This window comes from Podarcis pityusensis, assembly GCF_964106645.2.
Source record: "Podarcis pityusensis genome assembly, chromosome: 2".
Classification (NCBI taxonomy): domain Eukaryota; kingdom Metazoa; phylum Chordata; class Lepidosauria; order Squamata; family Lacertidae; genus Podarcis; species Podarcis pityusensis.
Window position 1 is genome coordinate 2,983,473 of NC_138029.1, and position 22,116 is coordinate 3,005,588.

The 22,116-nt window shown below is 44.2% G+C and overlaps 1 protein-coding gene across 5 annotated transcripts in view; it reads right to left on the reverse strand.

The window, feature by feature from the left end:
• The window catches only part of COL5A3 (collagen type V alpha 3 chain), a 121,912-nt gene that overhangs the window by 17,155 nt on the left and 82,641 nt on the right, over nt 1-22,116 (reverse strand). For all 5 annotated transcript variants that reach the window (XM_080989583.1, XM_080989584.1, XM_080989586.1 and 2 more), the window contains 15 exons: nt 18,638-18,691; nt 17,404-17,448; nt 17,034-17,087; nt 15,453-15,506; nt 13,214-13,267; nt 11,829-11,936; nt 9,696-9,785; nt 8,678-8,731; nt 8,256-8,363; nt 2,337-2,444; nt 2,030-2,083; nt 1,798-1,851; nt 1,333-1,440; nt 283-336; nt 135-188 (listed from right to left, as the gene is read on the reverse strand). In XM_080989583.1, coding sequence (XP_080845709.1) covers nt 135-188; nt 283-336; nt 1,333-1,440; nt 1,798-1,851; nt 2,030-2,083; nt 2,337-2,444; nt 8,256-8,363; nt 8,678-8,731; nt 9,696-9,785; nt 11,829-11,936; nt 13,214-13,267; nt 15,453-15,506; nt 17,034-17,087; nt 17,404-17,448; nt 18,638-18,691 — 1,053 coding nt within the window. The remainder of the gene's footprint in view (nt 1-134; nt 189-282; nt 337-1,332; nt 1,441-1,797; nt 1,852-2,029; nt 2,084-2,336; nt 2,445-8,255; nt 8,364-8,677; nt 8,732-9,695; nt 9,786-11,828; nt 11,937-13,213; nt 13,268-15,452; nt 15,507-17,033; nt 17,088-17,403; nt 17,449-18,637; nt 18,692-22,116) is intronic.

Genomic DNA, 22,116 nt, shown 5'->3' on the forward strand with positions numbered 1-22,116 from the left:
GGGGGCTAGGACTGTTTTATTTTTAACTACTCTTATGCAAGCGGTTGTAGGAGTCTTATAGGCTAAAGAGTGGTGTCATAATAAATAAATTCTGCCCCATCTTGCTTTATATAGATGAAAAAAATGTTACTCACATCGCCCCCACTGGGACCCTGGGGGCCTCGGGGCCCTGGAGCTCCTGGTGGGCCCTAAAGAGAGGAGAGAGAGAGAGAGGATGAGATTCACAATGAGGCACAGGCAGATGACTCGCGTGCAGGTTTAGGTGAAGCAAATGACTCTTACCATTGGGCCAACATCGCCACTCTCGCCCTTCTCCCCTGGGGGCCCTGGCATCCCCTGTGAAGAAAGCACCCCCCCAACAAAGTAAGCAAGTGTAAAGCATTTCCACCATTCTGCTGATATTCCACTAGTCTGGCTCGCAGGCACATATGAGAGTTCAAAAGCCATAATCTAAGTACTCAGAATTCAAATGTGAATGCTTAGTTTTAAATTTCAGAAATTATATCAGGGTTTTTCAATCTGGGGAGAAATTTCAAATTTGGTGGAGAGATGTGTGTGCCTGTGAATAGTTAAGGCCCTTGTGGTAAGATTCAACTGACTGAAATACTTTTTTTAAATACAGAAATTCAAATAAGAAATTTTGAATTTTTACTATTGCAAATATAATTTTTTCAGCAATCCACAGTTGTGAAACCATTTATTTAACCCTCAACGTTTAGAAAAACAAAATATTTTGAATTTCATGGAATTCACTGAATTTAAAATTTCATACAGAAGTTTGCCTTAGCTTTAGTCACAGTCCCAAGTTCCCTACAAACCATTTCTAGATAGCTTTGAAACCTACTGAACAATATGGGATACAGAACTCCTCTTGCAGAAATACAATTTATTAAATGTGCCAATACGAATGGAAGTCAAAAACTCTGTAGCTGCTGATAAGCTATTAAGATCAAGAATGTAATTGGGATCAAGATTAAGAATGTAATTGGATTAATTAAGACTTTGGAAGCAGGATGAAATAAAATCATCTCACCTTGAAATCTAGCACACGGGAAGTCATACAAAATGTATAATTGGCTTTATAATTGTTATATATTTGAATCTGAATTGTAATTTGAGATTGATAAAAATGTGGTTTATATTGGATTTTAATAATCAAAAATTAATAAAAATTATTTACAAAAAAAGAGAAAGAAACCTACTGAGCAAAGCTGGGGAAATCACTGACTTTCATTCTCACTGCAGGAGCTCGCTTAAGAAGAGGCCCAGTTATTCCAAGGTACCCCCAATGAAATAGTTTCATGGTGTCTAAGCCCTGGCTCCGGCACTCACTTGTAAACCAGATGGGCCACTAACACCTGGGAATCCACGGGCTCCTTCATCTCCTTTCTGGCCAAACATGCCCTGCTGCCCTCGGCGCCCGGGCTCTCCATCCGCTCCCTGTTAGCAAGACACCATGTCAGGATTCCCACTGAAACAGAAACACCCTCCATCTCTCGTTAGTAGAGCCAAAAAGTTGGGATTACAGAAGTGGGAGGCATCGCACTCAGCCAAGCCTCTAGTCTTGAAGCATATGGTGATGTCCACTAACATCAATCAGAGCTGCTTAGAGGTACTCTGTTGAGTAAGAAGTATTTTCATTTTGTTAAAAATAATTTAAAAAACTCTGTGACAGATGAAAGAAAATGGTGATATGGGAGGGTAGTTGAGCTGCGCCCAGAGGAGAAGCTATGAAAGCTATGAAAGCTTTGGGAGTATACAGGCCAGTACAGATTTTGGCATGGAGTCAATACTTACTGCAGGGCCTGGATGTCCAATAGGACCCTGGATCCCAGTAGGTCCTGGGGGACCCTATAAGAAGAGAAAGAACATGAAACAGCAGTGCTCTCCCTAATTATTCATTCTCTCTCTTCTAGTTTCTTTCAAAAGATCTCCTTGGTCCAACTAATAAAGAATCTATAAGCAATCATGGCCACACAGTTTAAGGGATAATACCCTGAAGTCTGCCAGCCACCTGCCTCAAACTCACCGCTTCTCCTTTGTCACCCTTGCTTCCCTTTTGTCCTGGGCCACCCATCTCTCCCTGCAGAAAGAAGCAGAGCAGCATGAGAACATAAAGCATCACCATGGGAACCATTGCTGCAGAAACCATTGTCAAGCAAAACACATGCCCACTGAGTCAAGTCTTGGCTGGAGAAACCAAGGCTGTGGAAATCATTGCTAGGGATAGCCAAGAATCTGTTGTCTGGGAAACAAAAACTGGTCCTTGTAGCTGTATGAACCCTGTGCAAGTTTCCCCTCTTCCTCCAAATTCAGGTGGAGTGCAGGCTGCCTACCTTATCACCATCTTCTCCAGCAAGTCCTGGTGGTCCAGTTGGGCCCGGCAGACCCAATGGGCCTGGGATTCCATCATGGCCAGATGGGCCCATTGGGCCTCGTTCACCCTGGGAAAGGGGAGATACAAATGAGGACCGGAGGGGGGGTAGGACAGAGAATGGCACTGGGGTAAGTACATGAACAGTCTTATTTTCTTCTTTGGTTATCACTTGTGGCCAAGTAAGATTGTCTTCCATGAACAGTCTTAACAGTGAGTCTGTAAGTGACCGTGGAAGCCAATTCTGGATCCACATGTCCTTCCATCATGGGGACATAAGTTTCTGGGCGGGAGCTGATCACAGTGAGGGTTTGCCTTTACCTTTATGAACAGTATCAGTAATATCACACAGAGGGCATGGAGACTAGTAGTTTACAGGGACCTTAAAATGTCTTGGGCTATGTCTGCTTCATCTGACTTTTTCATTACTTGCTCTAGTGAGCTCTATATGTAGCTTATGTAATTCACAGGGAATTGTTTGTCCTGTCCTGATGAGCATTCCACTTTGGCTTCTTTTTAAAAGTGCTGATGTTAGCAACCCATACAAGCAAATATTAACCTTAATGCACCTGTTTACCAATATAATTGGCCATTTGGACAACTGTTTTACAACACCCTTCCCACTTTTTGACTTTGGCACCCACCTTTGCCTATAACCCCTTTTCCTTTCTTATTAACATTTTCCATTGGTAGCAGTGTGACACATCAAATCTCCATCACTGAATCTTGTTTCCTGTTCTCTTCCCCTTTGACACAACACTCAGATACACACTGAAACATCTTAATGCTCTCTTGAACTTATTTCTTCCTTTCTCCTTTTTCTGTTTTACACAGCTCAGTCAGATTTGGAGTGGCTATCAAAGAAGTCTGTGTGCACATTTGTTGTTGCGTAAGAAACCCTAAACTCCCCATCCAAAAATTCAAACAATAGCCTATTCAATGTGAGAGGAAGGAATGCATTTATGTCCAATCTTAGTCTTACTCAGACTGACTGAAACTGATGGGCACAACGAACTTGAGTCCATTAATTTCAATGGATCTATTATGAGTAAGACTTAACTGGATATTAATTGATCACATGAAATGCTGCATATGACAAAAAGATGGGGGGATCTTTTTGAGAATTACCACAGGTGGCACTGGATAGGAACATTAAATATTTCAGATGGAAGAAGGCCATGATAGGGAAAAGGATTACAGGAGGAGGATCTGGCTGAAAGATTCCTTTATGCTGCAAATAAAAAGCAGAGTTTAAGGTTCATCCCTGGAACCTGTGAAGCAGTAATAAAGACGAGGACTTCCGGGTTAGCGCCTCTGGTAATGTCTGAACTCCTCCGATCGGGAGGAATTTGCTTCGTGGAAATTAGGGTCTGGCCGCCACGGCGAAGGCAGGGACCCACCAAAAATCACAGGCAGGAGAAGCCTGTGAACGTGGGATTCGGCTGGCACCTTTTGCGCCTCCCCTACTCACGGGGAAACCCGGTTTCGGGGATCCAGAGCGACGTGGGGTGAGTGGCACGGTGCTTCAAATTGACTGCTTCTTTCACGGAGTGAAGCCGCATTGCTGTTGCCAGAGAGCGCTGACTTTTTCCTGTGGACAATTTGATCTTAAAACAACTACCCATGAGTAGAACGGAAAATTGGATTTTTTAAACGTCTTAATTTGGCACCAAAACGGGGAGGTTTCAAACAGGAAGTCCGCCTTTCCTTTTTGTAAATAGACTGAAGCAAAGAGGCTGCAAGCTAAAGTCTTGGAAAGCCTTTCATAAAGGATTAAACTTCCATCAGCTAAATCATCAAACCCCCCCTTGGAAGCAGGAGAAGAGGGGGGGAATTTTAGATCGCGTAAGCCTGCAGGAGAGAGTGAAGAAAGTCAAATTACCACCGCCCTGAACCTGGAAATGGGCTGCTAGTAAGACTGAAGTTTTGGATATGCTCATTGACTGTGAATAGATCGTTTGTTGACAGTAAGTTTAAAAAGAGAAATACATTGTTTCCATTGTCTCCTTCTGCGTTTAAAAAGGAGTAAAAGTAATTGAAAATTGAAACTAACTTTATTGTTTGAACTGTGCTTAAAAGGATTGATATAAATAGAAATTGTTTCCCTCTAGAGGAAGCCTTTGAAATTGTTACATGAGCTGAGCTGGGGGAATTTCCAGCTGCAAGATAAAACTGTGAGAATCTGGGATTGACCTTGGACCGTTAAGAATGTTGACAGAAGAAGCCTTAGTGGTTGCATTATGTAAGATTAATGATTCACTGGAACAGCTCCATAAGAAGACGGATGTGATGATTATAAAAACTGATAACCTGGAAAAAAAAGTGACTAATATGGGACAAAAAGTGAATATTAATACAGAAATTATTCAGGAATCGATACAGGGATCTATTTTGACATGGCAAATTGAGGAGAAGGCGGGGGAGAAAGTTGTTGTGGTGGAACCTAAAGTTGTACAAGTGGAGAGGGAGAGAGCCCCAGCCTTACAGATGCAATTTGATGACTATAAGTTGATGCCTTTTAAGACTGAATTTAGAGAAAGTCAGACTTTGAGGATTGGAGCCCCGCTTGGACTGGAGAAGGAAAGTTGGATAGATCCCTTCATGCAGGGATTTATTGACCTTTGGGACCTGGACTTGGGTCAGGAGGAGACTGGAGTTGTGGGGACTGCCAGACTTGGAGGAACTTTGAAATACGACTGGAAATATCTTTTGAATTTTAGTTTTAACTATGGAGATTTGGCTGACTTGTCGAGAAGGAATAATAATAATAATAATAATAATAATAATAATAATAATTTATTATTTGTACCCCGCCCATCTGGCTGGGTTTCCCCAGCCACTCTGGGTGGCTTCCAACAAAGATGAAAAATACACTAAAATGTCACATATTAAAAACTTCCCTGAACAGGGCTGCCTTCAGATGTCTTCTGAATGTCAGGTAGTTGTTTATTGCTTTGACATCTGATGGGAGGGCGTTCCACAGGGCGGGCGCCACTACCGAGAAGGCCCTCTGCCTGGTTCCCTGTAACTTGGCCTCTCGCAGTGAGGGAACCGCCAGAAGGCCCTTGGAGCTGGACCTCAGTGTCCAGGCAGAACGATGGGGGTGGAGACGCTCCTTCAGGTATACTGGACCGAGGCCGTTTAGGGCTTTAAAGGTCAGCACCAACACTTTGAATTGTGCTCGGAAACGGACTGGGAGCCAATGTAGGTCTTTCAAGACCGGTGCTATATGGTCTCGGCGGCCGCTCCCAGTCACCAGTCTAGCTGCCGCATTCTGGATTAGTTGTAGTTTCCGGGTCACCTTCAAAGGTAGCCCCACGTAGAGCGCATTGCAGTAGTCCAAGCGGGAGATAACCAGAGCATGCACCACTCTGGCGAGACAGTCTGCAGGCAGATAGGGTCTCAGCCTACGTACCAGATGGAGCTGGTAAACAGCTGCCCTGGATACAGATTTGACCTGTGCCTCCATGGACAGCTGTGAGTCCAAAATGACTCCCAGGCTGCGCACCTGGTCCTTCAGGGGCACAGTTACCCCATTCAGGACCAGGGAATCCTCCACACATGCCCGCCTCCTGTCCCCCAAAAACAGTACTTCTGTCTTGTCAGGATTCAACCTCAATCTGTTAGCCGCCATCCATCCTCCAACCGCCTCCAGACACTCAAAAAGGACCTTCACCGCCTTCACTGGTTCTGATTTAAAAGAGAGGTAGAGCTGGGTATCATCCACATACTGATGAACACCCAGCCCAAACCTCCTGATGATCTCTCCCAGTGGCTGCATGTAAATGTTGAAAAGCATGGGGGAGAGGACAGAACCCTGAGGCACCCCACAAGTGAGAGCCCAGGGGTCTGAGCACTCATCCCCCACCACCACTTTCTGAACACGGCCCAGGAGGAAGGAGCGGAACCACTGTATGACAGTGCCCCCAGCTCCCAGCCCTTCAAGACGGTCCAGAAGGATGTTATGGTCGATGGTATCAAACGCCGCTGAGAGATCCAGCAGAACTAGGAAACAGCATTGCTAGATGGGAATTTCCCCGAGATCTACATTTTAGCATCAAAGGAAGGAAAATAAGAACAAGATCAGGAGAAGACAAAGTAAAGTGCATGTATAAATATGAAGAAGACTTGCAGAAGGGACTTGGAAAAAAGTTAAGAGCCTCAGACAGAAGATCACCAGGTTGATGGACTATATGGAATTGACGGAAATGACTGGCAGAATCCGAGACCAGGGAGAAGAGACGGTGAAGGAATATTGGAAAAAGTTTAAAATCTATGTATGGAAATAATGTAAAATTTAATGAGTGTTAGAAGAATGTTGGAAGGGAATTCTATGGCTTTAGTAGAAATGTTTTAAGGAATTAAGCATAAATAAGTATTATAGTATTAATGGAAAATAAGGTTAAAATATGTTAAGATAATCACATGACAGAAAATAGAGAAAGATGGAAAGGATTTGCTGAAATAATTAATAGAAATGGAATACAAAAAGGGAGGTGAGAGGAGGTCGATGAAACAAGGGAATGAAAGAGAAGATATTGAGATGGTATGATGTGTGTTGCTGTTTTTTTGGAACTGTTTTTGCTCTCGTTTTGTTTAATGTCTTAATGTTAATGTTAATGTTGTGTATTGTTTATATATTGTACTGTATTGTTTTTTCTTTTGCTTTTCCTTTTCTTTTCTTTTTTTCTTTTCTCCTTTTTGTAAGGTTTAAAAGTAATAAATATTATTTATAAAAGAAGAAGAAGCAGTAATAAAGACATGTGTCTATACAGAATGGCTTTTCTCTACCAATGCATGGCCAAAGACAAAATGAGATTGGGGGTGAGGGGTGGCTAGGCTACTATATTATTGGGTCAGGCAGAGGCGCCGAGTTCCACCCGACGTTGGGGGGGCTGTCATGTGCATGTATGATATCAAGCGACACACACACAAGGCCTGGCGAGGCTTGTCGCTATTGCTGCGAGACCCAAGCCCTCAATATTGGGGAGGGCTCAGCCCCATCCCAACAGACTTTGGGGGCTGAATACACTTCAGCCCTATCAAGTTGGCAGGTCAGGGGTGTGGCCTCCTGAATGGGTTGAGGCATGGGCATAGCCAGGGGGGAGCAGGGATGGGGAGCTACCCCCCTAAATCAATAAAAATGAATAGCTAACTGAAGTTCTGCCCACCCCCAAAAAAATCCTGACTATGCCCATGGGTTGAATCATAGAATCATAGAGTTGGAAGAGACCACAAGGGCCATCGAGTCCAACCCCCTGCCAAGCAGGAAACACCATCAGAGCACTCCTGACATATGGTTGTCAAGCCTCTGCTTAAAGACCTCCAAAGAAGGAGACTCCACCACACTCCTTGGCAGCAAATTCCACTGTCGAACAGCTCTTACTGTCAGGAAGTTCTTCCTAATGTTTAGGTGGAATCTTCTTTCTTGTAGTTTGGATCCATTGCTCCGTGTCTGCTTCTCTGGAGCAGCAGAAAACAACCTTTCTCCCTCCTCTATGTGACCTCCTTTTATATATTTGAACATGGCTATCAGATCACCCCTTAAGCTCCTCTTCTCCAGTCTAAACATGCCCAGCTCCCTTAGCCGTTCCTCATAAGGCATCGTTTCCAGGCCTTTGACCATTTTGGTTGCCCTCCTCTGGACACGTTCCAGTTTGTCAGTGTCCTTCTTGACCTGTGGTGCCCAGAACTGGACACAGTACTCCAGGTGAGGTCTGACCAGAGCAGAATACAGTGGCACTATTACTTCCCTTGATCTAGATGCTATACTCCTATTGATGACTCCTATTGATCAACTCCTATTGATTGATCATGAATTTTTCTTTTTTCTTTTTCAGTGACTGGTCACTGATGGCATGGGAGTGTGACTGATACATACCGGTGCCCCTTTCTCCCCTGCTGGGCCAGGAGGTCCTTGGTTGCCCCCTCGCCCGGGTAGCCCAATACCCCCGGCTGCTCCTGAGGGGCCACGTTCACCAGGGGAACCCTGTTGGAAGAGAACAAATTTATATACCCATCTCCTTTTTTTGGAGTCCTCACTATTCTAGGTCTCTTTCTGGAGGCAACGGTCATCATTACCAAACCAACACAGGCTGCAATGTCACTTCCAAGCATTCCAGGTGAGACTCCTTTCTGCTGCACCAAATGCTTCCCTATCACAGCCCTCCCCAGCCTAGATGGTACCGTGTCAGGAAGGCTGCTCTACCTCATCAACAGTTGACCCCACTGTGCCCCACAGAACAATTATTTGAGGACTCCTGTCTTCCTTTTAAGCCCCAGAGGAAATGCCAGCCTACTTACTGTGGGACCTTGAGGACCAGGGGGCCCTTCAGCCCCTTTCAACCCAGTTGGTCCCTGTGGAGGAAACAAAACAATCATTTAGGGAGGGTTCAGAATTGTTCATCTTTCTGAGAGCTGAAGTGAATGGATGCAGCTTCAGTGGCAGAGCACATCCTCTGTACACAGAACGTCCCAGATTCCATCCCCAGCCATTTCCATTTAGGGCTGGGAACAATCAATATAAACAATACTTAGTTAGATGGGTCCATGACCTGAATCAGTCTAAAGCATCTTCCTTTGTTTTGGTTTCTTGCAAAAATTGATTTAGGATGAAAAGTCAGATTGGTTGCAGGAAGTCTTGGGCAAGGGAGTTCCTCCTCTAGGGTCAGAGGGAAAGTATAACTAACAGACCCAAGCCAAGGTTTAGCTAACTTCACCCCAATTGTGAAAGCAGGAATGTGCCTCTAGCAGAGTAAAAACAAAATGCATTTGTATTTGTGCTTCTGCTTCATGTCTAGGTTCATACACTATGGCAGGTGTTCTCCAGATGTTGTTGAGACTCCTGCTTCCATCAGTTCCAGTCAGCATGGCCAACAGTGAAGGGGGATGGGAGCTGTAGTCCAGCAACATCTGGAGGGCATTATATTGGCTATTTCTGCACTATAGGATAAGTCTCTCACCAGAGGGTGCAGTATGCCAAAAAGGGTGACTGAAGGGTGATATGAAAGTAGCTCTAAGAAATAAAGGAAGCTGGTGGGCTAAGTGCTACATCTTCCTCAAATGTGGGCATGATCTCTATGTGTGCAGATTGCTTGAGCTTGATTTGGGGAGAGGTGTGTAGGCAGCATTTAGAAGGGGGGAGGGCTGCATTGAAAACTTCATAATTTGAGGCTCTTAGTTTAAGGAGGAAGGTGATAAATGAGACACACATAAACTTTTTGCAGGATATGCCAAAGCTGCAGCTTCTGCTCCATATCCAATGGAGTAACCCCCCCCCCACACACACCAGTCCCTTCTCACCCATGTGACAAACACTTACAGTCTCCCCAGCAGGACCTCGAGCCCCAGTGAAGCCTTTCATTCCAGGAGGGCCATTTTTGCCTGGGATGCCACTAGGTCCAGGATCACCCTAGAAAAAAAACCTGGTTATTATGCAGGGAGAAGGAAAGAGGTACAAAATCTTGGGAGAAAAATTATGCCCTCTTTGTCCATCTGCATGGGAAATACTTCTGTCCATATTGATATGGGCTGGTTTAGTTTTCCCTCCTGTACTTTAGACCATAAAGGATATCAGATGTCTTCATGCATGTGTACTTTGCACACATGTCTCATTGCATTGGATTTTGAAGATTTCAGGCTGCAGAAATAAATTGTTAGTTCCAATGTAGGCTTTTACCGAAATGCTGAAACTATAATATAAAAAAAACCCAGATGCAGCACTTTTGCAACATACATGAAATAGATCCATTGACATTAACATGGATGTCCATGTTGGAACTACATGAAAGAACTCTGCATGAATGAACAATCCAAATTTCAACAGGGATTCTATTACAGACAGAATTTGGCAGTTTGACAATTCCTGTATTATGATGAAAACCAACAGCTCCCTCTTGAGTGTCTGTGATTTGATACCCCTCTGGTGGTCTCTGAGTAGATATACACCCTTGTCTTTATTTTCATTGCACATTTTCATCTTCAATTCCTTGTTTACAATAATGTATTAAAGAGGCAGAAGCAGTCTCTGTGTAATTTTTGTATGGATGCTTGCATGAGAGATGGAGATTTCCTAGTTGTTGATCCAAACACCAATCTAACTCTGTAAAAGGATCAACTTTTACTGGTTTCAGATTTCCATAAATATGCAAGCTTCACCCTCACTTCCCCTTGGAACCATCCAAACAGATGACCAAATCTGGCGTTCCACTCTCTCAGAACCTCTCTTCTCCAAGGAATTCTGTCCATAATATGAAACCAAATATTTTGCTCAAGAGGTTACATTTAACTAACTAAATTAGAATACTTTTAGATTTGCAAGTGTGTGCATGTGATTGTTGGCTTTTCTTTTCCTTACTTTCCCCCCTTTCTCTAAATAAGCCTTCTTTAAATGCATTGACCTTGGTGCTGAAATTATTTTCTCTGGATTTTGATTTTCCTTACTAAAATCTTCCCCACATGGTGCTCTGTGCTGCAGTTGTTAAGCAACCTTCCCATGTTGTAAATATATTCCACACTCTTTTATGTTCTGTGTCCTCTGAACTTTGGGATGGTAAATCCAAAGCTCCTTACAGTTTAGTATTTCTAGAGCTGGACCCAAAGTGAGAGGTTCCTATCTGTTTGGGATAGAAATCCTCCAAAATAGCTGGCAGCTGAGCTATCTTCAGGCTAGGATCAGAGTTTGGTGGCATCTTTGCCCAGTTTCATCTTTCTCTTTTTGGTGGGTGGTATTCAAAAGGGCAAGTCCTCCCCCCCATTTGTCACAAGCAGAAAGACATTACTCCAACCCGACACAGGGGAGAGATGGCAGGGAGCTGCCCTCCCTATTCTTGAAGAAATTATCTTCTGCACCATGACAGGAGCTTCCTGTGTAATGTCTTTGATTAACAATTGAAAAGATGAAAAGATGAAGGTAATAATATGTACATTCAATATTAGAAATTTTAAATGTACCAGGAGTTGGTGGGAAGACTATCACACATTAGTATGAACGTTGAACAAAAGAGACTGTATAAGATTGAGTCTATTTTTATTTGTATGTTTACATAAGATTACTTTAACAATTTCATTTTTTGTTTATATGTTTGTTTTTGTTATGTATGAAATTTAATAAAGCATGGAAAACTTAAAAAAAAATATAGGAAGAACTTTCTGACAGTAAGAGCTGTTCAACAGTGGATTGGGAGGTTGTGGACTCTCCATCTTTGGAAGTTTTTAAGCAGAGGTTGGATGGCCATCTCCCATGGATGCTTTAGTCGAGAATCCTGCATTGCAGGGGGTTGGACTGGGTACAATTCTATGATTCTATGAAATCCCAGCCTTCATAAATTAATTTAAATTAGCAGTAGGCATTAAAAGATCAGCCTATTTCTTGTTTGTGTCAGATTTGATGTGTTAATTCACAGGTTTCTTACAGTTTGTTATTATGACACACATTTCCCGGGTGAGCACTCACCTTGGCACCTTCCCTTCCAGCGGCACCTGGCAACCCTTGTTCTCCAGGGGGACCGGGGGAGCCCGGGTGGCCTCTCTCTCCCATGGGGCCAGTTTCTCCAGAGTTTCCCTGTGGTACGCAGAAGGTACACCACTTGAGAGCAGTTTGGGAGCAAAAACCAGCAGAGACTGCCTGGAGGCACTGGGACAACTGGTGATGGATTTTGCTGGTCCCTAGTTCCCAGTAGGCCTCATGAGACACCACAGTGAGAATGTATCGCACAATGCAGCAACAAGCAGGACATGATAAAAGATTGCCCCTTCCCACCCAACCACCTCTTTCCTGCACCCGTGATTATGACAGCTGTGCATGGAGGGTTTTGCTGCTGCTGCTGCTGCTATTGTTGAAAATTATCATGGTTGACAGCCTTGGACAATTCAGTTCCTACATTAATTCTCTTACCTGTCCCCCAGCCCAAGTCATGTACATTAGTGTCCATCATCACATTTTGTGGGTATTGCTGTTAACTATGAGCTGCCTGAAGAAGTATTTCTGTTCCTGTATTCTGAACCTATTTCCAATCAACGACTATGAGTATTGATAGAGCAAGGGAGTGTGCAATTTCTCTCTAATCACTATAAATCTTGATTGTGTCTTTCCCATTTTTTCTTCTGAACTAAAAAGCCTTGACCCCTTAAAAGGAAAACAGGGAATAAATAGTTCTACCACACTCTGTTTGCAAACATCTTGTGGGGTATCTAACTATCCCCTGGTGGAGATTGATGGCTGAACTGGATTGATCTGCAGCCTACTTTATTCCAATCAAGCAAGACAATTATTATCCTCTTACAGTTGTAAGAAGCTACAAGGCACTGGTGTGTATGTGTGTGTCAAACCAGAGTCTCCAACACCTTTCCTCTTGCACCTGCCAGATTCCAGTTCCTCAGACCAGGCCTTATGAATAAAGAAAGTCAGCTGACCTCCCAGCTTGAATATCTTCAGGTGATTTAACCAGACTATTGGGACACACTGACTCCTGCAGTAAACCAGTTGCTCAGTTTGAGCAACTTGTCCCTGAACAGCCAGCAGATTCCTAGCCTCCTTAAACTGATGGCTGATACTTGATCCTTCCCTGTCATTGATCAGCTTTCTAACATTCAGCCCTTTTTATCCTTATCTGCCTGTGCCTCAACTGGACCGAGCTGCAGCCTGACTCAGAGCAAGGCCAAGGCCTGACAGAATCTGCCCTCTGCACAGGATCACACAAAGGAGGTTCTAGACCCCACAGTGAAGTTCTGAACCCCTCATCTCTAGTCAGGCACCACCATCTATTCTTCATCTGGTGGCTACTGATATCTTTTGTTGTTTTGACTGTGATCATGAGAACTAAAGCTTTTCTTCCTTACCTGTGGTCCCACAACTCCAGCAGGTCCTGGTGGGCCAGTTTTGCCATGAAAACCCTAACAAATAACAAATAATAATAATAATAATAATAATAGTAATAATAATATATTTATATCCCACCCATCTGGCTGGGTTTCTCCGGCCACTCTGGGTGGTTCCCAACAGAATATTAAAAACACAATAAAACATCAAACATTAAAAACTTCCCTAAACAGGGCTGCCTTCAGATGTCTTCTAAAAGTCAGATAGTTGTTTATTTCCTTGACATCTGATGGGAGGGTATTCCACGGGGCAGGTGCCACTACCAAGAAGATACCTGCGCACCTGGTCCTTCAGGGGCACAGTTACCCCATTCAGGACCAAGGAGTCCTACACACCTGCCCACCCCATCTCCCCAAAAGAGTACTTCTGTCTTGTCAGGATTCAACTTCAATCCATTAAATGCCATCCATCCTCCAACTGCCTCCAGACATTCACACAGGACCTTCACCGCCTTCACTGATTCTGATTTAAAAGAGAGATAGAGCTGGGTATCATCCACATACTGATGAACACCCAGCCTAAACCCCCTGATGATCTCTCCCAGCAGCTTCATATAGATGTTAAAAAGCATGGGGGAGAGGACGGAACCCTGAGGTACCCCACAAGTGATAGCCCAGGGGTCTGAACACTCATCCCCCACCACCACTTTCTGTACATGGCCCAGGAGGGAGTGGAACCACTGCATAACAGTGCCCCCAGCTCCCAGCCCCTCGGGACATACCAGAAGGATGTCATGGCCGATGGTATCAAAGCCCGCCAGAGATCATCAACCAGTGTGACCAAGACAGTTTCAGTCCTATGGTGAGGCCTGAATCCTGATTGAAAGGGATCCAAATGGTCCGCATCCTCCAGACATGCCTGGAGTTGTTCAGCAACCACCCCCTCAATCACCCTGCCCAAGAATGGAAGATTTAAGACTGGGCAATATTTGGCCATATTGGCTGGGTCCAAAGATGTATTTTTAAGAATCGGTTTAATGACCACCTCTTTCAGTGGGTCTGGGAAGGCTCCCTCACAGAGGGAAGCATTCACCACCCCGCAGAGCCCATCGCCCAGCCCTTCCCGGCTCACTTTTATGAGCCAGGATGAGCAAGTGGACAGGTGGTCGGTTTCACTCGTCCAAGCAGCCTGTCCACATCCTCAGAGGAAACAGATTGGAACTGATCCCATGAAACCGACTAGACAGGGCTCTAGCATTCTCTCACCCCGGTCCTGCTCCCATGATGGAGTCTACCTCTTTCCGAATCTGAGTGACTTTATCTGCAAAAAAACTTTGCAAAATCATTGCAGGAGATCTTGGGGTCCTTTCTAGGCCCCGAGGGCAAAGGTGGTTCTGTTAAATTGTGAACCACCTGAAAGAGTCTCCTGCTGCTGTTTTCTGCAGATGCAGCTGAGGTGGTAAAGAAGGTCCTCTTTGCTGTCGCTATCGCCACTTGGTAGGCTTGTGTCCGGTCCAATTCAGAATGAGTTTTCTGCCACCGGCACTCTAGCCGTCTCAGCAATTGTTTCATCGCCCTCAGCCCTGGAGAAAACCATGGGGCTGTCTGGGCTCCATGTATTCAGAGTGTGCACTTCGGAGCCAGACAGTTGATAGCCCCGGTTAACTCCGCATTCCAACGGGTCACTAGGGAATCAGCTGAAAGGCCATCAACATGGGATAAAACATCCCCTACCACTCTCTGGAAACCATTTGGATACATTAAGTGGCAGGGGCGGGCCATCTGAATCGGTTCGCCTAAGGGGAGGGGAAATGAAGGTCAGGATCCAAAGAAATGGCACCAAGCAAGGAGTCCCACGTAGATCTCAATCATGGCCATTCATCCATTCAAAAAATGGAACATTTGCTGAGTTTGTTAAGGCACTGCCAAACAACTGCTTGATATGCCCAGCTCTACAGTTGCCTCACCATTTCCATTACTAAACAGAGGTTCAGCTGTTGCCCGATCAGCTAGTTCTGTTCACTTGGAAACTGTATCTTGTTTTCCTTTGCTCCAGCAACGAAGTGGAAGGCACTGAGGAGAGCCAGCAGTGACATGCAAAGCCCATTAAGACAAAAGGGTGGAGGCTCCCGTGCTGGTATAGGCAGGCCAAGAAGAGCGTTTGAGGTTACAGGGAAAGAACACTTGGAATGTATGGCCTTTGCCTAGAGCCCCCAAATGACTAGAACCAACTTTGCACTGTGCTCGAAATGATACTCACCGGCTCACCACGCTGACCTGGATGTCCCGGTAAACCATCCTTACCAGCAGGGCCCTACAAGAAGCAGGAGTTAAAAGAAAACTCTCAGATGGCCAGGAGGGATCCTTTACCCAAGAATCCCTCCTTAGACAGCTGCAGGCACACTCCAAGCACACATCAGAAAGTTTGAAAGTGTACAAAAGGTTTGTGTCATAGGACTCAGTCTGGTCTACAACTGCCCTTCATGGTACTGCCTACAATACTTTTTGTCTTTTGGTATGAGATTGTTGTGAAACTATGTACCCATTTCACAATGCAACACATGTTGGGCAGCCTGTGCTGAGGCAGATTAATAAAACCAATGCAATAAAGTAATAAAAACCTGTGAGAAAGATTAGCAGTTGGGAAACATTTCATGCCTATGAAAACCAGATCATGGGTCCTCCAAAAGCAGACAAGGATTGTGCTCTTTCAAGTGCTCTGATCAAGAACATGGGAGGAGAGGGGAAGGCAGTGGAATATGAAGACAACCCTGCTGGACAGCTCCCCAGTCTAAACGCCAGAGAGCAGAGATGGGAATAAGACAGCTCGGGCCGTGTTCTTTTAACTGAGATCTAATATGATCAGCCACCTGGTACTCTCCAGGAATCTTCAAAATGAACATTGCAATTTTGTGATAGAAACATGCCTCACAATTTATGTTGGTTCCCCCCTCCCCCATCTCTTTCATACAGTTAGAAGTTGCAGATAAAGTTCATTTTGTCAGAATGTATCGCCTGTGGCAACAACAAACGGGGGTGGGGGTAGATTTCAATTTGAACAAATTTCTTCAGAACTGTTGAACAGAAATTCACCTTCAAACAAATACTGACCAGAAATCAGAAGCTTAGATATCAAAAGGTAGTACCATGAACAGACACAAAATGTGTCAATCTGCAAAATGTGACAATCCACAAAAATGCAAACACAACACGCTGGCTAATAACTGTTAGTAAATATATAATCAGTATGATGTCATTCAAAATATAAGAATAAGCCACTTCAAACTAATATATATACCATACAACACATCTCACAAAATATACAAGTAACTGCAAGTTGTTATATGAATCAGAGTCAAACAAAGACCATAGATAGATAGATAGATAGATAGATAGATAGATAGATAGATAGAGACTGGCTTTAAAAGCATTTTTCCTATAGGAGAAGTGAGGCAGGGACTGGCTTCTTAAGATTCTTGGGGAGTACCTCCAAGAAAGAATTAGTTTTCCCCTCCCCATACTACAGTCAAAACCTCAAAGGCAAAAGGGAGTCATTCTGGCTGTCACCACAGGCTCCTCCCCCCCTTTGCCCTTACATACTTGTGTCCTATCTTGTAAAGGACACAATATTATCTCAGGCTGTTTCCATAGCAGATGCTTAAACTGGGTTTTGCTTTCTTTGCACTTCTAATTCAAGTGTCGGCCTAAAACAGCTAGACTGTACATTTTTCTTCCACAAGGCACTCTTGTGTTTGAATGCCTCATGGGACAACTGTCCCCTACCAACACCATGTTTCTAGACAAGTAGGAACTTGGGCCTGGGGGTCCGTGGGATACTTACAGGTGGGCCCTTGGGGCCTGGGAATCCATTAGGGCCCTGTGGACCGGAGGGACCCTGAGGAAAGAGAAGGGGAAACGTGATTGTGAGAGGTTTTCTCCATCTTCCTTGCCTTGCCTTTGACCTCCTCCTGCCCATCTCTATCACTTAACCTCTTAGACCTCATTGGTGGCATTTGTATTCTTCTATTCAGCTTTTGTTCTTCCCACCCACTGCAGCATGGGTCTGTTATCTAGAGTAAAACTTCGCCCTCCACAACTCTGGTGGCATCTAAGACATTATAGCTTCTTCGGCCAAAGCAGGAAACTGAACTCTGCTGATATCACCCTCTCCAGGGTTCCTTCCCTTGCACTGACCTGATTCCTCAGCTTACCTTTTCCCCAACAATTCCTGGGGCTCCATCGTGGCCTGAATCACCCTGTGGGAAGAAAGCATTGTTGAGGGGTGGCAGAAAAAGATCCCAGCTTTTGATTGCAATAAATGTCGGGGACTAGCATGTAAAGCGGTCTTAGAGGAATAAGGTTGAAGAGGCAGCATTAAGAAGCTCTCATTCAGTAGGGGCACAATAAGGATTAGAAATTCATGTGAGCCAAGTAATTCATTCAGATGGCTGACTTGGTGCACAGTTCCTGTGACTATTCGATTTTGAATAGCACGTTAGAATGCTCTTCCATATCAAAATTTTACTTCCTGTGGGAAAAGCAGCAAGTTGGGGAGCGGGTTGTGGTAACTGAGTGTATGGTCTAATATTCTTGTTTTCTTTGTTCATAAATAACCTATAGAATCAGTAAGAGCTGTAAGAGGTGTTCGACAGTGGAATTTGCTGCCAAGGAGTGTGGTGGAGTCTCCTTCTTTGGAGGTCTTTAAGCAGAGGCTTGACAACCATATGTCAGGAGTGCTCTGATGGTGTTTCCTGCTTGGCAGGGGGTTGGACTCGATGGCCCTTGTGGTCTCTTCCAACTCTGTGATTCTATGATTCTATGATTCTATGAATCATAGAATTGTAGAGTTGGAAGGGTTCCCCAGGGTCATCTAGTCCAACCCCCTGCAATGCAGGAATCTCAGCTAAAGCATCCAGAACAGGTGGCCATCCAAGACCTGCTTTAAAAACCTCCATTGAAGGAGAGTCCACCACCTTCCATCCCATGGTCAAACAGCTCTTACCGTCAAAAAGTTTTTCATTTAAATTAACATCATTTAAAAGGAAACTGCACTGTAAGCAAGAAACTGACAGCAAAAAGAAGCAGTAATCATGGCTAAACCACCCAAAGGATGTACAAGTGATTTCAACAATAGCCTGAAGTGAAACAGTAGTCTCTAGTGAACAGCCCTGCCTCTTAGTAGTAGTGAAATTACATAACTTAGAGATTGGGCGGGGGGGTGGAGGGGAGAACAAAAGCTTTGAAGACAGCTTGGCCTCAGGGCTGTTCCTTAGAAAATATTCTAGGCAGAGTCTAAAAAGGTCCTGCTATGAGATCAGTGGAAGCCAACACATAAATTATGTAGATGAGAATAGTGTTGTGCTCCAATGGAGAGCACTGGGCACAGGTGAACAAACAGAGGTCACAGAGGAATGTACAACACACACAGCATAAAGACAGACATACCTTTGGTCCTGGTTTTCCTGTGGGTCCTGGCAAACCACGTTCACCTGGAAGACCCTAGAAAGGGAGAAATGACACTGATTTCATAGCCTGGTAAATGCCATGTGGGGGCTGCTCCAGACTTTGGAGGTCCCACATGATTTAGAGTGATGAAATTGAGCGACCAGACTGGGTACTTCCAGAAGACAATATCTTTCACTGTCATTACAGCACTTGCATGCTAAACTAGGAATGCAGGAGGATAACTGAGTGAATTGCAACTTTTTTGGGGAGAGGTTATAGCATGTCACGTGACCATGACTTCATGCACAAGCCCCTACCTGAATTATGGACCAAAGTGACAGAAATAGGTGACTTGCTGCAGGACGAGAGGTGTTAGAGCAGGGGTCAGCAAGGTTTACCTTGCCTGGGCCGGTTCACTCCAGCGGAGATCCCTCCGTGGGCTCACGTGTGCGCCCACAATTTCCAGGGTCTGCGCAGATGTGTTTTTCAGAGTCTGCACATACGCAGGTGCAATTTTTGGCACCACCCACACCGTGCTGCACCAGTTTAGCGCCGCAAGCCGGGACTCGCTGAGTGGGCGGCTCGTGGGTTAAACGACTCCCATGGGCTGCTTGTGGCCCATGGGCCTTAGGTTGCCTGTGTTAGAGTGTAAGGATAGCAGGCAGATGTGCACAAAAGGCATGGCTTCTCCTTTCAGAACTGGTATCTGCACCAGAACAGAAATGAAATGACATCCAAATCCAAAATGAAGTAACATTTCAAGATTTTAAAGTAATCTTTTTGAATGTCATGTTTGTGTGTTCAAATTTCACACTGAAAGTAGACTTAGAAGTTCTTTTAAAGAATCATAGTGGGTTTTAAGGTAATAATGGTATTAACTCACCAAATTCAACTTTACTTAGAGTCAATTTGGAGGAAGCTGGAGGAAGTACCAATTAATTTGATAAATCAAATATTTCACACACTATCACTTAGCCCCCCCCCCCAAAAAAAACCACTCTAAAAGCTTCCATAATTGAAAAAATGAAGAAAGACTGGGAAGAAAATTCAAATGAGAATATAAATTCAAATACTCATGAGCAAATTCAAACCAGGAGGATTTGATTTAGAATTTCAGCTCTATAGTGGACAGCCCCCGATAACATCTACATTCATTAGAACATCATGGCTCCAAGTGGATGGATGGATGGGAAATGTTGACTGGTTATGTTAGTGCAATTTTAGATGAGCATCAAACTTTAGAGCAGGGTGAAAAATGACAGCAAAGTAATTTTTTGTTAGTGTCTATGTATTTGAAATTAAGCAGCCGCCTCCTCCACCCCCAACTCCACATCAGCATAGGGAAGTGTCTGAGTCAATCCTACCCAGCCCCTGAGTTCTTAGTTGCATAGACCTATGCTAAGCTTGCAGGATGAAGTTGTTCTGCCTATTCTTGAACCCGGTCCCCTCAGCTCTCTTCCATGTGGGCATTGTAAGGTCCCCAATTCAGAGGAGGCAGCTCGGGCAATCTGTCTTTCCTCCATCCTCCTTATACTGAGCTCTCAGGAATTCTAAGACTACCTTTTGCTCTCTAGAGGGCAAAGAAAGATGGTATAAGTATCTGATATGATATATGAGGGGTGGAAAGGGTGCTGAAGGCCCCTGAACTTGAAAGAGGCAGTGGGGCAGCCACTCCTGAAACAACTCTTCCTGGATTCAGAGGTTTATTCCATGTCCTGCCTGGTTGGCCACACTCCTTCTGGGGGCAGGCAGTCCAGCTGCAGGCCTTTTTCAGGGAAACTGATTGTCAGAACTCATTTCAATCTGGATTCAGTTCTGTTTTTTACCCTGATGACCTTCTCCAGGAAAGATGGCAGGGGTGTCCCTGTCAAGACTCCTAACTCAGCTGCTTTTGAGACTGTTGGTAAGGTATTCTCCTGGATTGTATCCATGGGCTGCAACGCGGAAGCACTGTCTCCCATTGGCTTGACCCTCGCTTGCCAGGGAAGCCAGGCAGTTGCAGAGTCACGTTCAGCGATGGTGCCTCAGTCCCTTGGCAGCTGAACTGAGGGTGCTGTGAGCCACTATCTTATCCTGAAGGCTGTTTATGGCCACTTGAGAAGGTCACCCTGCTATCCTCAGTTGCCTGCACTGTTTTAAATGAGGGATTTTAATTGTATTTTTCTTATTCTATCTTTATTTGTAGCAGTACATTTACTGCATTTTGATTCTGTAATTTCTGTAAATTGCTGGGGGTTACACAGGATATTCATTTTTTCTGAATAAATATCACAGAAGATGGCAGTAACCATATTTAGCTCTGGTCCTTGCCATTACCCATCACATTTTAAAAAGTTCTTTTTATTTTAATGATTTCTTGGCCACCCTCCTAGTAAAAGCACTCTCATGGCATTAGTAGAATAAAACAAAAGATCAGTGCTATAGTATTAAAGTTAAAACATTTCATAAGACAGCTTTTATAAAATTAATTGAAACAGGCAATAAGAACAATGTGAAACCAACAGTTTAAAACCAGCAGCAATATAAAACACTAATAAAGCTCAGCATCTTAATTAAAAGTAGCTCAGAATAAATGGTTTTTCAAGACCAATTTAAAAGCCAGCACTGAAGGGGCCCAACATATTTCTGTCCCACTTTTCTAATCAGTATTTTCACATCATTGTAATTGGTTTTTTCAGTAAGTAATTGTATGTTCAGGTGGCATACAGGAATAAAGGAATACAGGTGCTTAAATACAGGAAATTGGCCAACTTGGATCTGTATCAATCGAATGATCGATCAATAGGTAGAGATAGAGAGATAGACATAGAGATTGATAGAGATGAGACAGAGATAGAGATAGAGATAGAGATAGAGATAGAGATAGAGATAGAGACAGAGACAGAGACAGAGACAGAGACAGAGACAGAGACAGAGACAGAGACAGAGATAGATAGAGTGCTCCAGTGCAGTAAAATGGCAGGCCTTTGGAGTGGTGTCCCTCCCTTGCCCCCATTTGTGGAATGCTCTCCTGGAGGAAACTTGCCTGGCACAGCAATATGTTTTTAGGCATTAGTCCAATACATTTTTATTCCCTCGGGCATTCAGTAGCTTAGTTGGTCTCTGCTGTGGTGCTCATCTTTTTTAAAAAAATAATTAAATGTATTTTTATTGAAGATTTTCTTGATTTACAAAGGTATGTGCAATGTCTCTCTCTCTCTCTCTCTCTCTCTCTCTCTCTCTCATATTTTCCCCCCATGTAACTTTTTTTTTTTTTTAACCAATCGGTTTCAATTGTTGAGACATTAGTAAGAATAGGGGGAAGAGGTGGAGGGGGGAAAGATGGGTGGGGGTGGGGTCGGGTGGTGATGTTTCTATTTTACTTAATATATGTGGGGTTTGGTGTCAGCGTTGCTTGTGCAGGTTCTCTGCTGTTCACTTGTGTTCCTTTGGTGGTGAGAGAGGTTGGGGTTGCCCTAGGGTGTGGCTGTTCATTTGTG